This window comes from Plectropomus leopardus, chromosome 16 (assembly GCF_026936395.1).
Source record: "Plectropomus leopardus strain MGB_pleo_1.0 chromosome 16, ASM2693639v1, whole genome shotgun sequence".
NCBI classification, from domain to species: Eukaryota; Metazoa; Chordata; class Actinopteri; order Perciformes; family Serranidae; genus Plectropomus; species Plectropomus leopardus.
Window position 1 is genome coordinate 3,043,295 of NC_142191.1, and position 13,776 is coordinate 3,057,070.

General features: G+C 40.2%; 1 protein-coding gene across 10 annotated transcripts in view; it reads right to left on the reverse strand.

The window, feature by feature from the left end:
• Positions 1-13,776, reverse strand: part of nrxn3b (neurexin 3b) — a 407,716-nt gene that overhangs the window by 294,886 nt on the left and 99,054 nt on the right. For 8 of the 10 annotated variants that reach the window (XM_088089476.1, XM_088089477.1, XM_088089475.1 and 5 more), the window contains exons 5-7: positions 11,954-12,255; positions 10,448-10,492; positions 7,591-7,752 (exon numbers count right to left, since the gene is read on the reverse strand). In XM_088089476.1, the coding sequence (XP_087945602.1) occupies positions 7,591-7,752; positions 10,448-10,492; positions 11,954-12,255 (509 nt within the window). The remainder of the gene's footprint in view (positions 1-7,590; positions 7,753-10,447; positions 10,493-11,953; positions 12,256-13,776) is intronic. The other 2 variants (XM_088089471.1, XM_088089474.1) reach the window with 2 other exon arrangements.

Here is a 13,776-nt window from a genome sequence, read left to right on the forward strand (position 1 = left end):
TATATATCTTTGTATTGCTGATGGCAACTGAGTCACAAAACAAAAGTTTAAAAAACAAAACTCGCAGATCTCCAAACTTCATCATAAGCAAAATCTTCTTTGTGATGATTAAGTTAAGTCAGGGTAACCTGATTTGCTTAAGTTGCCATCATTTAGAAAGACAAGTTCATTTTACTTGTCATTTGTATTTTTTGTGAAGTCAACTTATGACTTCACAAAATAAAGTGAATATAACTACATTTTAAGTAAACCTTACAGATATATATAAAGTAGGGCGGTCAGTGTTAACCCATTAATCGTGGTGTGGTTAATGTCCATACATAATGTTTTTTTTTTGGGGGTTTAAAATACGTTAATTTCCGGTCGACACTCCAAAGTTCATGTCTGGCGATGTTGAAAAAGGCATGGCTATTTAACAGGGGTCCCTTGACCTCTGACCTCATGATGTCTAAATGAAAGTGTGTTCTGTGGGTTCTCCACGAGTCTCCCCTTTGCAGACATGCACACTTGTCCTTGCTAGTCCCATTCAGTTTTTTGCAGTCTTTTGATTGCTAATCAAGACAATCTGGTAAGAACTGCTTTACCTTGTTTCAAATGGTTTTAAAATGCAAACTAATGGAATTGAACACATAAGAAATGCAATCAGTCTTGATTAACTATAGAAATTATAATTGTTTTATAGCCCTAATACAGAGGAAACATAATGTAAGAATAATTTTATTTACTTAACCTTTGCCAAGAAATCGGTTAACTAGATTTTTTTCAAAGTAAGATGAACTTGTCAGGTTTTACAGTGCAGCTCCAGTGTCACCTCGGGTACCCTGTGACACCGCGAGGAGGGGCTGGATGGCGTGAGAGTGTGTGTGGGGGGGTTGGGGGGTTGCAGAAGGCGCTGCAAACATCAGGCTGACCGGAGAGTGAGCCGGGGCGGCTGCCCACTGGCCCCTCTGTCACGTGACAGCCCACATGGCAAAACACACGCGTAGGCTTGACGTGTGTGTGTATGGATGACATCCCATGTAGCCTTTGGGGGCAGATGAGTGCAGTGGAGACTGAATGAGAGAGAGGGGCTGTGATGGCAGCACGCAGCATCTCTTTTGTGAGAGAAAAGAAGGCTTGCTGCAGCCTCCATCAGCTTATTCATCAGCACCAAGTGATGCACCTTTTTTTTTCTTTAGCAAACAAACCAATATGTACTAACATTCCTGCTTCTGTAGCATTTAAAGCACTCCAGCCAGACATTAAACACACAGTCAGACAGAAATACTGACGCACTGTGATCTGAGCAATGGGCCAAACAAAACTGACTCACTCCCTCATCTGGGGATATTGAATCCAAAGGAGGAGGTGGAGGGGGCAGGAAGGAATAAATATGGCGTATGAGAGCAAAACAGAAGCAGAGAGACAAAGAGATGATGCATACGGAGCACATGTAGGTGAAAGAATAGATTCGCATAAAAAACAGAAAGACACCTCAAACGACAGCAGGAGAGATGAATGAACGGACGTGCGAGGGGGAGATCACGCAGCCGGTTGTGAGCAGTTTGCATAGTCCTGGGTAGCAGCTGGCATCGTGCCTGCTTAATGGAGCTACGTATGATGAACAGTTGAGGATCGCACAATACTACCACTAACAGACCACATGGTGAATCACCTCCGTGATTCTGTCCACCAAACGCACTCTCTCTCTCAAGGGCCAACTCATGCTGAGTCACACTTGTTGGGATAATAATGGAAACACATGGAGGATACAACTGCCTCTGCAGCGCGGAGCGTGTTGAAACATACATTGACGTTAATGCATCTGCGTCCTTAAAGGGATTGTTCTGAGCTTTTGAAGTGGGGTTGTGTGAGGTGTTTATCCATCGTCAGAGTACTTTTCTGTTATTTTAAAGATACTTAGTCATTATTTTTGAGATACCAAGTCATTATTTCAAGAGACTGTCATTATTTTGCTACATTAAGTCATTATTTCAGTATAACAAGTCATTATTTCGAGATATTCTCATTATTTTGAGATACAAAGTCATTATTTTGAGATCCTAAGTCATGAAAATATTAAAATATATGCATTAAATATTAGTACTCCTGTCTGCCTCTCCGAACTTATTTATTGACTGCTGTCTACTGTTTGTAATACATCTACTAAATACATTATTCAATCCAAAAAAACTATCCCTTTAAAGCTCTACTAATCAATATTTTAAGTAAGGTTAGTACAGTTCATTTTTAAATATAGCACCTTTGAAAACCTAGTTAAAAAGTGGTTAAAAAAGAGGTTAAACTGACCAAATGCGTAAAAAGGTCATTTTTAGTGAATTATGAGAGAATGACAACGACTGACTCTGTAGTTCCATTCAGCACCACAGAGCATTTTAGCATCTTTCAGCTCATTGTTTTGGTTTTGTGGAGTGCAAATTTGCTATTTTAATTCAGTCTCATCAACCTCATTTCCAGCTGTGCGGGCAGCTGTTTTCAGACAAAAGCCTTGTTTATTTCAAGGACAGAAAAAAGGTAAATATTTTGTGAATATCACGAAAGATTTAGCAGCTCAGGAGCTGGATTTATTTTCTCAGAGGTTGGTGGGGACCAAAACAGAGCGATTTTTAAAAATTTTTAGGTAATCAAAAATGTATCTATTTATTCTATTTATTTCATTTTCTTTTATTTTGTGGTTTTATTATTTGTTGTTTTTTTCACTTGCATCAATATATATTGACATTTTGCCTCCCACTTCTTGCATTTTTTGTCGTCTTGTTTTAATTTGAACTAAACTCTAGTTTTGTCTCGCTCATGTCCATTAGGACTGTTTGGCTCTCTGTTGTTTTATTGCCTTCTGAGTGTCCCGTTTCTACTTTTGCTTTGCTTGTCAAAGCACTTTGTAAACACTGTTCACTCACTATTCTTCCTTAAAAAACAAAACAAAGAACATGACCAAAAATGTAGCTTTGTCAGGGGTACAGGTTTTGGGGCACATAGCTTTTTCAGGGTCACTGCTGTAAATCTTTATACTATCCCAGACACTTTTTCGACATCCTGCTAGTGAATCTGTAAGCCTATCACAAGTTTTATTAAAAAAGGCCCATCACCAAATTTAAATGTCCTGGCCTAAAAATTATTAATATTTAGTGTTGATGCAAAATGAATTTAGTTGGATTGTTGTATCTTAATTTATGGGCTATTTGGGGTAATGGTATAAAGAGTTGAGCATTTGAATACTAATTTGTGCAGCTTGGCAACGATCAAAGCTTTGAAGCATTTGGCATTTTGTCAAAGTGAAGGTGGATGCTGGTGTCGCAACATTATCATGAAATTTGCAGGCAAAATAACACAGCTATCGAAAAGTGTCGACAAAAGCAGTACAGTATATTGGATTTTTTCTCCTTATAATCACATTGGGTGTGTCGCCCACACTGGAGGGTGAGTGAGAAGTCTCAGGAGAGGATTAGTTCAGCACTTGTGTGGGAATTTAATGCATCATGATGTGCATTAACATACAGAGCAGCAGCAGCTCTCGTCACCCTGTCACTGTACTGTACTGTATGGACTAAACTACCAATAGGGCATTCAAGTCCAACATATAAAGTTTACACAACTCAGATTAATAATTAATTACTACGCTAAATACTGATGCAACTACTAGCTTCAGAAAAAGCCAATTTCATGGCTGTCAAGAATTGTGAATCAACAAATCCTCCCAGGCTGCCAAAGCACAAACATTAATACACAAATGGCATGAAATACAATACCGTAGAAATGAGTGTATCGTTTTGGGACTTTTTGTGCTTAATTTTACTCTTGGAGCCAAAACATGAAAGCCAACTGAAGCAGTTGTCTTAAGATGAGATATTATTGACTGCAGTCACATCTGAGTGAGGTCAGGATATGGTAATATTTATAGGTTTCATAAAAATTATTGCCAATAAATTTCCATGACTTTTTTGTGACTTTAAGGCAAATTTTCAAGACCAAACATTCTCTGAAACGACCATCAATACTCTCTATCAGTTCTTCTTCATGACTATATCATAGCTTTTTAATGTAGCAAAAAATTTAAATATCTATTATTTAAAAGATAATGAACAGGATTAGTGCTGAATATTTAAATATAAGTGAGGGACTGTTTGTTATCTATCAGAGGGGAGGGGGTGGTGCAAAAAGGGGGAGGCATGTCAAATATGTTTTAGGCACTGGGGAGAGACTTATGTTTTTTATTTTGGCTTTAGGAGAGGGGCACCGAATTTTAAATGGCTGATTTTTTAAAATTTATTTTACTGCTAATTCTTAAAGAAATTGCCTTTTTTTATTTAAAAAATGATGATTTTTAAAGAAAATATTTTGGTGATTTTTTTCTTTTAAAAAACATTTTTTTTTTTTTTTTTTTAAATTACACTGCTTATCACAGCCAGAGATTGAAAACAGAAATAATAAATAGATTTTCAAATTTTCTCGACGATCCTTGAACACCTCGTGTTATTATGCATGCTATGAAGCAAAATTCCATGCCTTTTTCAAAACTTTGCAGGGTATATCTAGTTTTTCAAAACTTTTCCAAAATGTAAAACTGCTATTCAATGACTGCTCCAGATTTTCCATGACCGTATGAACCCTGTATTTATGGAGCCTTGGGCAACAGAGCAGGCATGTCTGGGTCAGTGCTGGAAATGTGCGCGCTGTATCTGAGAGAGGAAGTGTGACAGCAGTTTGAGGGGGGACCAGAGATGCATTAGCCAATGTGGTAATGACTGGGGGAACAGCAGTCTGAGCCACTCAGCCGAAACATAAAACAATGCAGACAAGGTGACTTTGTCTTAGTCCAAATGTGGCTGCGTGTGTGTGTGTGTGTGTGTGTGTGTGTGTGTGTGTGTGTGCATCCTCTAAACAAGTAAAAGTGGTCTGATGGAAGCTAACTCGGCTAAATGAAAGCCGTGTTGGAAGGTGCTCGACTGAGCTTGGCAGCACATCACAAGACGTACTGGCTCTTGTCAAAATTGAGAAGGTTGTGACGGAGGGGAAAAACAGCTGGGACAAAAGAGTGGAAGAGGGCCAGGCTGAGACACGGCCGAATATTAATGTCCCCATAGCCAAATTTAAAATTAAATGCAAATAAAAGATACAGTTCTGTAGCCATGACCCATCAGCTGGGTTATAGAGGGCTATACATGCGATGCAAAAAAGTTCATAGTACGATTATCTGGTCTAAAATTCTCATAGTACACAATAATGTTTTGTGATAAAAAATTCGGGCTGTCAGCGTAAAACGCGTTATTTAAGGTCCATTCATAACATGTTTTTTTAATTGCTGACCGCCATTCCTGTCTTTAAGAGGCTGTACGAAGCTGAGTTTAAAAACTAGCGGGATTATACTGGTATCATATGAAACTACAAGACCTGAAGATGGAATATATATTCCAATGGCACACCTAATGGACAGAAAATACATCCAAAAATAATGCCATAATGGCATTGGAAAGCATAATGGATTGTTGTGAGTATCACAAATGAGCAGGTGAAGTAGTGAGGGTGTTAACGACACTGGATTAAAACATGAAGGATCAATTAATGTTTGCAGCGTTGGGTTTACCCATTTCATATAATGCGTCTACTATTGGGTAAGAAGAGCTGAGTTTTAGATAAATTGTGCAGGTAATTGCTTTTCATGTCTTTAGCAGGTGACTTCCTGCAAGAAGTTTGTCATTTCAGCAAACACAACTGTATCCACCATAACAGCAACATATGGGAACCATTTTCTGGCAGCATTTCAATCATCTGAAGCACATTATTCTTATAAATTCACCAGAGCTGACCTTCCTTTAAACAGAGCTTTAAAAATAACAAAGAACTTCTGAGAGCAAGTAGATACAGAAGACCATGTATGATCAACCAATAAAGAGGCTCCAAAATACTTCTAAAAAGAAAGATTAAATCATTGATAATGAGTATACGATGTGTATGTTAAGGTTTAGTAAAGGTTAATTCTGCAGCTCTAACACAATCTTGTACCCAGTACCGAGTAAAAACATAACGCTGTTCCTGAGCCTGCTGCTAAACTGCAGAAATCAATGTAGACTTTTTTTACAGCGCCAAAGAGCCACTGGTCCTCCCTTTATTATCATTACTTGCTACAGAATAAGTAACGGTGAGCAAAATGTAAATAACAGGGCGCTTAATACATTTCTCTGGCTCTACTCGCGAGCTCAAAGAGCCAGCAAACACAATATAAATGTCCCGAAACAACAACGCTTTTTCCTTTTTCATCACAGGCAAATATTTCTTTCAGATTGCCGCCCATTGGGAGGCGTTTCAGCAGCACACTCAAGCTGATGCTGCAAATTACATGTGACAGAAGCAATTTGGGGATATTTTCTCACACACAAACTGCAGTAAGTGTTATGAATTAGATTAAGCGGGGGAATATTGAAAGTCTGATACTTCCTCTGCCAACTCAGCAGCTTTAATTGATAATGCAATTTTATTTTATTCTCCTTTTCCTTCCTTTCGGGGGATGTATGCTGATTATTATTTTTGTCCGTATCTAAAACAGCTGCTCTGGATAAGCGAGGAAAATACAGGTATGTGGTTTATGCATGAAGAAAACAGCCCTGAAATTGAACATTTCAATGCAAATACAGATATGAATAGAAATATTGCCACGCACCATATAAAGCTGAGTCATGGCCAGAAAAATGTCTTTGAAAAACAAAATGATGTCACAGTGAAGTTGACCTTTTGAATATAACATTTCAGCACTTCACCATTATATCATATTAGACATTTTTGAGAAATTTGAGCATATGACTTCTCAAGTAATGGGCAAAAATATGCTTTACGAGGTCACCGTGACCTTGACCTTTAACCTGCGACCACCAGATTCTAATCAGTTCATTCTAAAGTCCCAGTGGACATTGGTGCCAAATTTAAAGAAATTCCCTCAAGATGTTCTTGAAATATCACTTTCGCATGAATGAAATGAATGTAAAGTCACCATTACTTGACCTTTGACTACCAAAATCTAATCATTTCATCCTTCAGTCCATTAGAGCGTTGATGGCAAATTTGAAAAAAACAAAAGTCTTTTCAGTTAATTGTTGAGTCCACTCAAACATTTGTGTCAAATTGAAGAAACTCACTCTAGGAGTTATTGAGATATTGCTTTCACAAGAATGAGACAAATACAAGGTCACCCTGACCTTGACCTCTGACCACCAAGGTGTAACCAGTTTATTCTTGAGATTACTCAAGCATTTTTTTGCCAAATTTGAAAAAAAAAATCCCTCATCCCTCGTTTTTAAGATACTGTTTCACAAGAATGAGACAGAAGCAAGGTCAGAGTGAACTTGACTTTTAAACACTAAATTTTAATAAGTTCTTTCTTGACTCCACTCAAACATTTGTGCAAAATTTAAAGAAATTCCCTCAAAGAGTTCTTGAGATATTGCATTCACAAAAAATGGGCCAGATGGAGGGATGCACAGCCGTACTTACGTACAGAAAATCTGAAAACTTAATGCCTCCGACCTCGACTATTGTCGGAGGTATAGACCATAAACATGCAGCTGTTTTTTATGCATTCAAATGAGTCGTTCCTACCTCTCTGAGGCAGCCCATGAAATTGTTGCTAACTGGAGATCCAGGCAGGTCCGCAGTGCTAGGGCTCCCACCCACGTAGAAGAAATCGTCGGAGCCCAGCATGGTGTAGTCTTCTTGGGTGTAGCCAGTGGTGGTGAGGATCCCATCAACGGAGATAGTGACCTGTCAAGGGGTAACACATAGCCAAAGCCGAGCCATTACACTCTGGGATTCGATCTCGTGCTGTGTCTAAAACACACGTCCTTCCTTGGTCTGCAATCGAAACAAGCTATTTGAACTTTTCTTTACACTGTAGGTTGCTTTCTCATTGAACCTTGAAGCGATTGTTTTGGACCAGACAGCGTTTGGATTTTGTTAATGGATTTTTTGCCATAGGATTCACAGGACAGGTAAAGAAAATATGGCAGAGGCATATTTTCTTTATCTTTGATGGGGGTAAGAGAATGGATCATTTGGTTCTGAAACTTCAGGTTGGGGGAAGGGTTAGTACAATGTTCAAACCAAGGACAAATTGATCGCACTTGTCTTAGGTTTCGGGATTTATCTGGTAACTGCAGACATACACATATACTGTACACACGTGAGCGCACACACCCACCCACACACACACACACACACACACACACACACACACACACACACACACACACACACACACACACACACACACACACACACACACACACGTTCTCACATTCAGTCTCACACCATCAGACTCACATTCTCCCCTCTCTTGCAGACATTTACATCTACATATCCACGCACATGCAAAACAAAGGGAGGCTTTTCACACCACATCAATGTGCAAACCAAGGTCATCACTGTTAGAAGGCAAATTAACCACATTTAATTGGACATGTAAGGGAGTAAGTGGATCAATGGTGCCATACAAAGCTGGAGCAGGCCACACAGGTGCAGAAGGCTCATGCACAATCAAGACCAAAGCCCATATTCAAACACACTCTCAGAATAGCTGATCTCTGATCAGGTTTAGCTCATGTACTATGGCAGTATTTTCAACACATTCTCATCCAAAGTCGTCACATATCGCTGCTTTTTCAGTGGATGACCATGTCTTTATATTACGTTCTAGGTATCCACTTGCATCAAAGCGCAGAATGTCAACAAAAGGAAATGGTTAAGATTAGGCTACAAAGCCACAGGTGGTTAGGTTTAAGAAAAAACATCACGGTTTGGCTCTACATTCATTCGGAAAATGAACAGCGTACTCCCAGGTGAAAGTCCATGGTCAGTTGGACCCATCTACCACTGCTTCTGCCCGCCCTATAAGGAAACTTGTGGTGCTTATATTACGATGTTACCGGCAGCGTTTTAACCTGATGCCATCCTACAGCATATGATATGGCCGCGACAGGTTCCACTCATCTGCGTTTTGATGTGACACTATCTGTCTGCTACTTGAGAACGCGGCTGGACAGAACCTGTCATGTTTGCATGAAAGGTCAAAGAACAGCATCAAGTTGAAATGCTGCCAGTAATAACATAATAAAAGGAGCACAAGGATGCCTATGGGGGGGTAGGAGTGATGGTGGATGGGTCCAAAAAAACCCAGACTTTTATGCGAGAGTTTGGTGTTCGATTCCCGTCTGAACAAGATTTTTTTCTACACTTTACCATCTGCTTCTTCCCCTGATCCTGAACATCTATGGAAGCATATGCATTTGCTGACGTCCTGGCGTTGGATGCTACATGCTTTTTTTTGCCTAAACATAACCACGTGCAGCATAATCTCTCGATATGCACATCCCCGAAACATCAACAGCAGACCTGAAAGACACCTGCAGCTTAATATGAAGACGCGGAAGTCCACTACAAGGTGGCAACTTGTAACGACTTTGAGTGATAACAATTTGGCGTATTGTACAGCTGAGCCAGGTGCCGTCTGCCTGACTGGCGGCGCATCATAAGACTGCAAAAGGGATGTGTCCGACCGCAATACAATCTGACAGCGTATCATATTGCCATGGAAGGTGGCTTTTGTCGTCTGTCACGGACAAAGTGGCGGTATATGAGGACTTGGGAATGAGAATTTGCTGGTATTTTCAACGTCACAGGACCAGACTGATAATCCTAGATCAGAACGCTAATTCTTAGAAATGTTATGCATATGAGCCCGGAGGTAAAGGGTGATCAAGGTTAGCCACAACACACAAACACCACTTTCACCAGCATGCTACAAAAACACACACGGGGGCAGAGTGAGTGAAAGGGTGATAAGGTGGAAGGTGAGTGAATTAGAGTGTTAGTGGTTATTTGGGTGACAGGGTTGAGGTTATATGGGAGGTGAGACGTCGATGAGGTGTGGGCATGCCATGCGCCATTGTGAGTTGGAAACAACTGTCAGAGCTCCCGCAATGAAGGTTAAGGGTTGCCATTTTTGGTCTCTTTTAGGGCTCGGTGTCGAGGTCACCATCTTTGGGATTGTGGCAAGCTTCTGTCAGTTCTGGACGACAGTCCTCACAAAAAATGGGGACTTTTTGTGTGAAAAAAATAAAATAAAAAGTAAGTTGCCTTGACAAAAGGCAAAGAATTCAATTTTCTTTTTTTTTTACTTGTTGGAAATCTGCAGTAATGTGGAAGAAACAAAGAGAAAAAAGTAAAAGCCAAAGTGAAAAAAAAAACAGGATGGGGGATTGTGGGGTAAAGAAGGAGGTTGTTGGCAGGTCAGGGAGGAAATTGAGAAGAAGCGAAGAAAGAATTGCCTGGTAATACAAACCCATCTCCTCATTTTTTGATAAGAGTGTCTAGGATGGAACTCAAAGAGAACGAATAAAAGAAGAGAGGGGGAGGGGACACACGGCAAACCCAAAAAAAAGACAATAAGAATGATATCTACCAGACAATGTAGTTTGTTTACCATAGCGTGTCCAATGCCTGATTGCTTTCCAGAAAAAGGGGAAGAAAGGAAATCAAAAGAATAGTGAACAAAAAAGGTTGTTAATAAGGATGGACAGAAAACAAAAACCAAAAGCAACGATGAAGAATTAGGATGTTAGTTAGTACATTAGTTGGTTAGATATTGGTTAGTAGTAAAAAAATGACTTTTATCATGGATGAGTTAGTGTTGTGGTGAAAAAACACTACATGATTTGTCAGAGATTTGTCGCTGCGGTAATAATAAAGTGCCAGCTTGCCATCCTAGCCAAATTTTCTACACCAGAGTCCTGCAAGAAAAAAGGGAAAAGAGAGGTAAGACGTGGGACTTTCAGATAAAAATTTGTGTAGGATGGCTTCGACTCCAACAAAACTTGCAGTGTTTTTTTCACCCTTAATCTAACAAAGAGTTCCTTTCGAAAGAAAATGATTGTGAAAGAAAGACAGATCTTGAAGAAGAAAGCAGGCAAGCAGCCTTTGGCTCTTAGCTTCTGACCCGCTAAACTGAGTGTTATCCTGTTGGGATTTCCAGCTACACCTATTTACTAACCTGTGGGGTAAAAGCTTACTGTCAGGGAGGGTCAGGAAATCGGCACTTACTTGTTGTGCTGCTCTGAAAGCAACACTAAATGCTGTCTCACCTTGCAGACAAACTAAAGGTCGACACTCAACAACTCCACAATTTGCAGCTAGCTCTACCTCCGAACAGCAGCGAGTCTCATTGTTCTGCTTTCTACAGCCTCCTGCAGACAGCTCTGCTCCATTCTAGCTCCACCCGAATGCAATACGAGCTAATTTTAAATCACATTAAGAGAGTGGTAAACAATATCTGTCAAGTAACAAATTCTGCTTATAGACAACAGATGCGCATCTTTGATGGAAATGTATTTCTGTCTTTAAAAAGCATCCTGATCATCTGAGCTATAAATACTGCATTAATGGACGGCTCAAAGGCAAACACACTCAGCCTGGCTTTAAAGTGAAAGTCTATATTCTCCACGAGCATAAAAAAACAGCTTCTGAAAGCAAGGAGATAGCGACAGCGGCTGATGGAAGTGTCAGCTTAGGGGAGAGTGAAGCAAAATAGAATTATCAGATAACTTTAATTTGAGGACACAGGGAACTCGAGTTCAATAAGCCGATAAACAGGAGAGAAGAAAACACCTAGCACAAAGGTACCTTGACTAAGCTATCAATCACCTGCTTCGCCCTGTTTTTAGCTGTTTATTCAGCAGAAAAAAGTGAAACGATGGAGTTAAATTAAAAAGAATTCATGTGATTGTAAAAAAGTATGACATCTATCTCAATAATGTTTCTGAACTGTGGCGATGGAATGACAACCGATCAGAACAAGGTGACATTCTTAACGCCAGCTCTCTCTCAAAGCTCTTGGAAGCAGGTAATCTAAAGCGGGGAAAAAAATTCCACCTGTCTCCAAACTCCGTCCATCACTGCTACCCCCGATTACCTGTCTCAGGTTGCGTGTCACTTTGATGTCGTGCCAGGCGTTGTCATTGAATTTCCCATTGACCGGCTCCACGATGGCCTCAAAGGCCCCGGAGCCCAGATTGATGACGAGGGAGACGGCCCCATCTTTCAGCGCCAGGTTGACATAGTCTGCGGATTTCCCCGTGTGGAGGAGGAGGCCGTTGCGTTGCCAGGTCTTAAAGGACAGCGTGATCTCGTCACTGCTGCTCTGGATGGGGTTCTGCGACAGGTCGTAGCAGAAGTACTCCGAGCCGCGGAAGGTGGCCACGTTCTCCTCCCTCGCTGAAAAGACAAGAGAAGAAAGGAGGTGTTACTTTGAGGAGTAATTCACCTTTTAATGAGTATTAGAGAAGGTAAGCGAATGGGATGGGCATGAGGACACGATTTGGATGTTAGTATTCAGCATGAAATAGCAGTTGTCTTTCTTTTTTCTTTGTAAAAGGAAACATTAATATCAACCAAATCACAAAGAAACAAAATACATTTCTGCAAACCACAGATATAATGTGAAAAACAACCACTTAAAGTGCCACTATCCCTGCTGGAAAGACAATGACAACTAGTTATTGTTTTTTAAATTTAGTTTTTTTGCTTCTTTTCTTTTGTTTTTGATAAGTGTCTTTGTACTTTTCATTTTCCTTTGAAAATAATATGCAAATGGTAACCTGATCAATTTTGGGAACCGAATTACACTGTAATTTGAGCATCTTTTAATAAAAAAAAAAACCCATAACACTGGAAACACAGATCCACAGAACTATTGTTCATCCAAAAAACAACCCCTTTTCACCAAAATTGGTGGGTACATGTGGGTTTTTCAAACATGAGTAAACTCACCAAAACAAGACTATAGACTGCCTTCCCATTGCCAGTAGAGCAGAGCTGTGTACACAGCACTGCAGCAGATGTGTGTGTGTGTGTGTGTGTGTGTGTGTGTGTGTGTGGATTGATTGATAGTGTAGCTGTAGGGTAAATGCCCTGTGCTAACCAAGTTAGCAACAAGTATTAGCTTAGTTCAACTCTCTTATCCTAATATTGTCACTTCTGGCTCTGAAAATCCAAGATGGGGATGGCCAAAATGCAAAATTTAAGGCTTCAAAACCAGCGTTTGATGCCATCGTGGCTACGTCTTTTTACATGGTCTATAATTAAAGCTTATCTCAACAGTCTGTGTCGCACAGAATAGTAGCCCACATTTTCCCTAGGGTGTTAATTTCGGACTCTCTTCTTATGTTTGCGAGTACTTGATAATAACTCAGCGCAAGTCCTTGAATATGGAAAATACTTAAAATGCCCATCCCTAGTGAGTGATACATTTTCAGCGCCAAAATTCAGCACCTGAGGCGGCTGTGATTCACCACTTTCCTCATGAGTTATGTGTGCCATGACAACTACAGCCAAACAGTCATTATCGCATTCATTACCACATTTATTGCAATGTTTAAAACATGAAAACAAGCCCAGCGTCCGCGTTGGTCCCAGCATCAATCACGATGCTGCCTCAGTAAATATGAGAACCACTGTGTGCTGCAGAGAAGGCTGCATCAAGCAAACACACTCACGCACACACAATGCACCCCACGCCGTAATTACAGCTATGATAATCCCATCACTCAGTTCAGATCATAAAATCCTATCTGTACGACCGCGGGTTTAGGTTTCGCACACAGCCTCTAGACAGACAGACTACTTATGATGGAACACTATTCCCTGCTAATGGTGCGCATAAATCAAACTTAGCCTGATTTTACAGTTTTATATCACTCCGCTGTTGCAAAGTGACTTCCTGAGTCCATTTTTTAC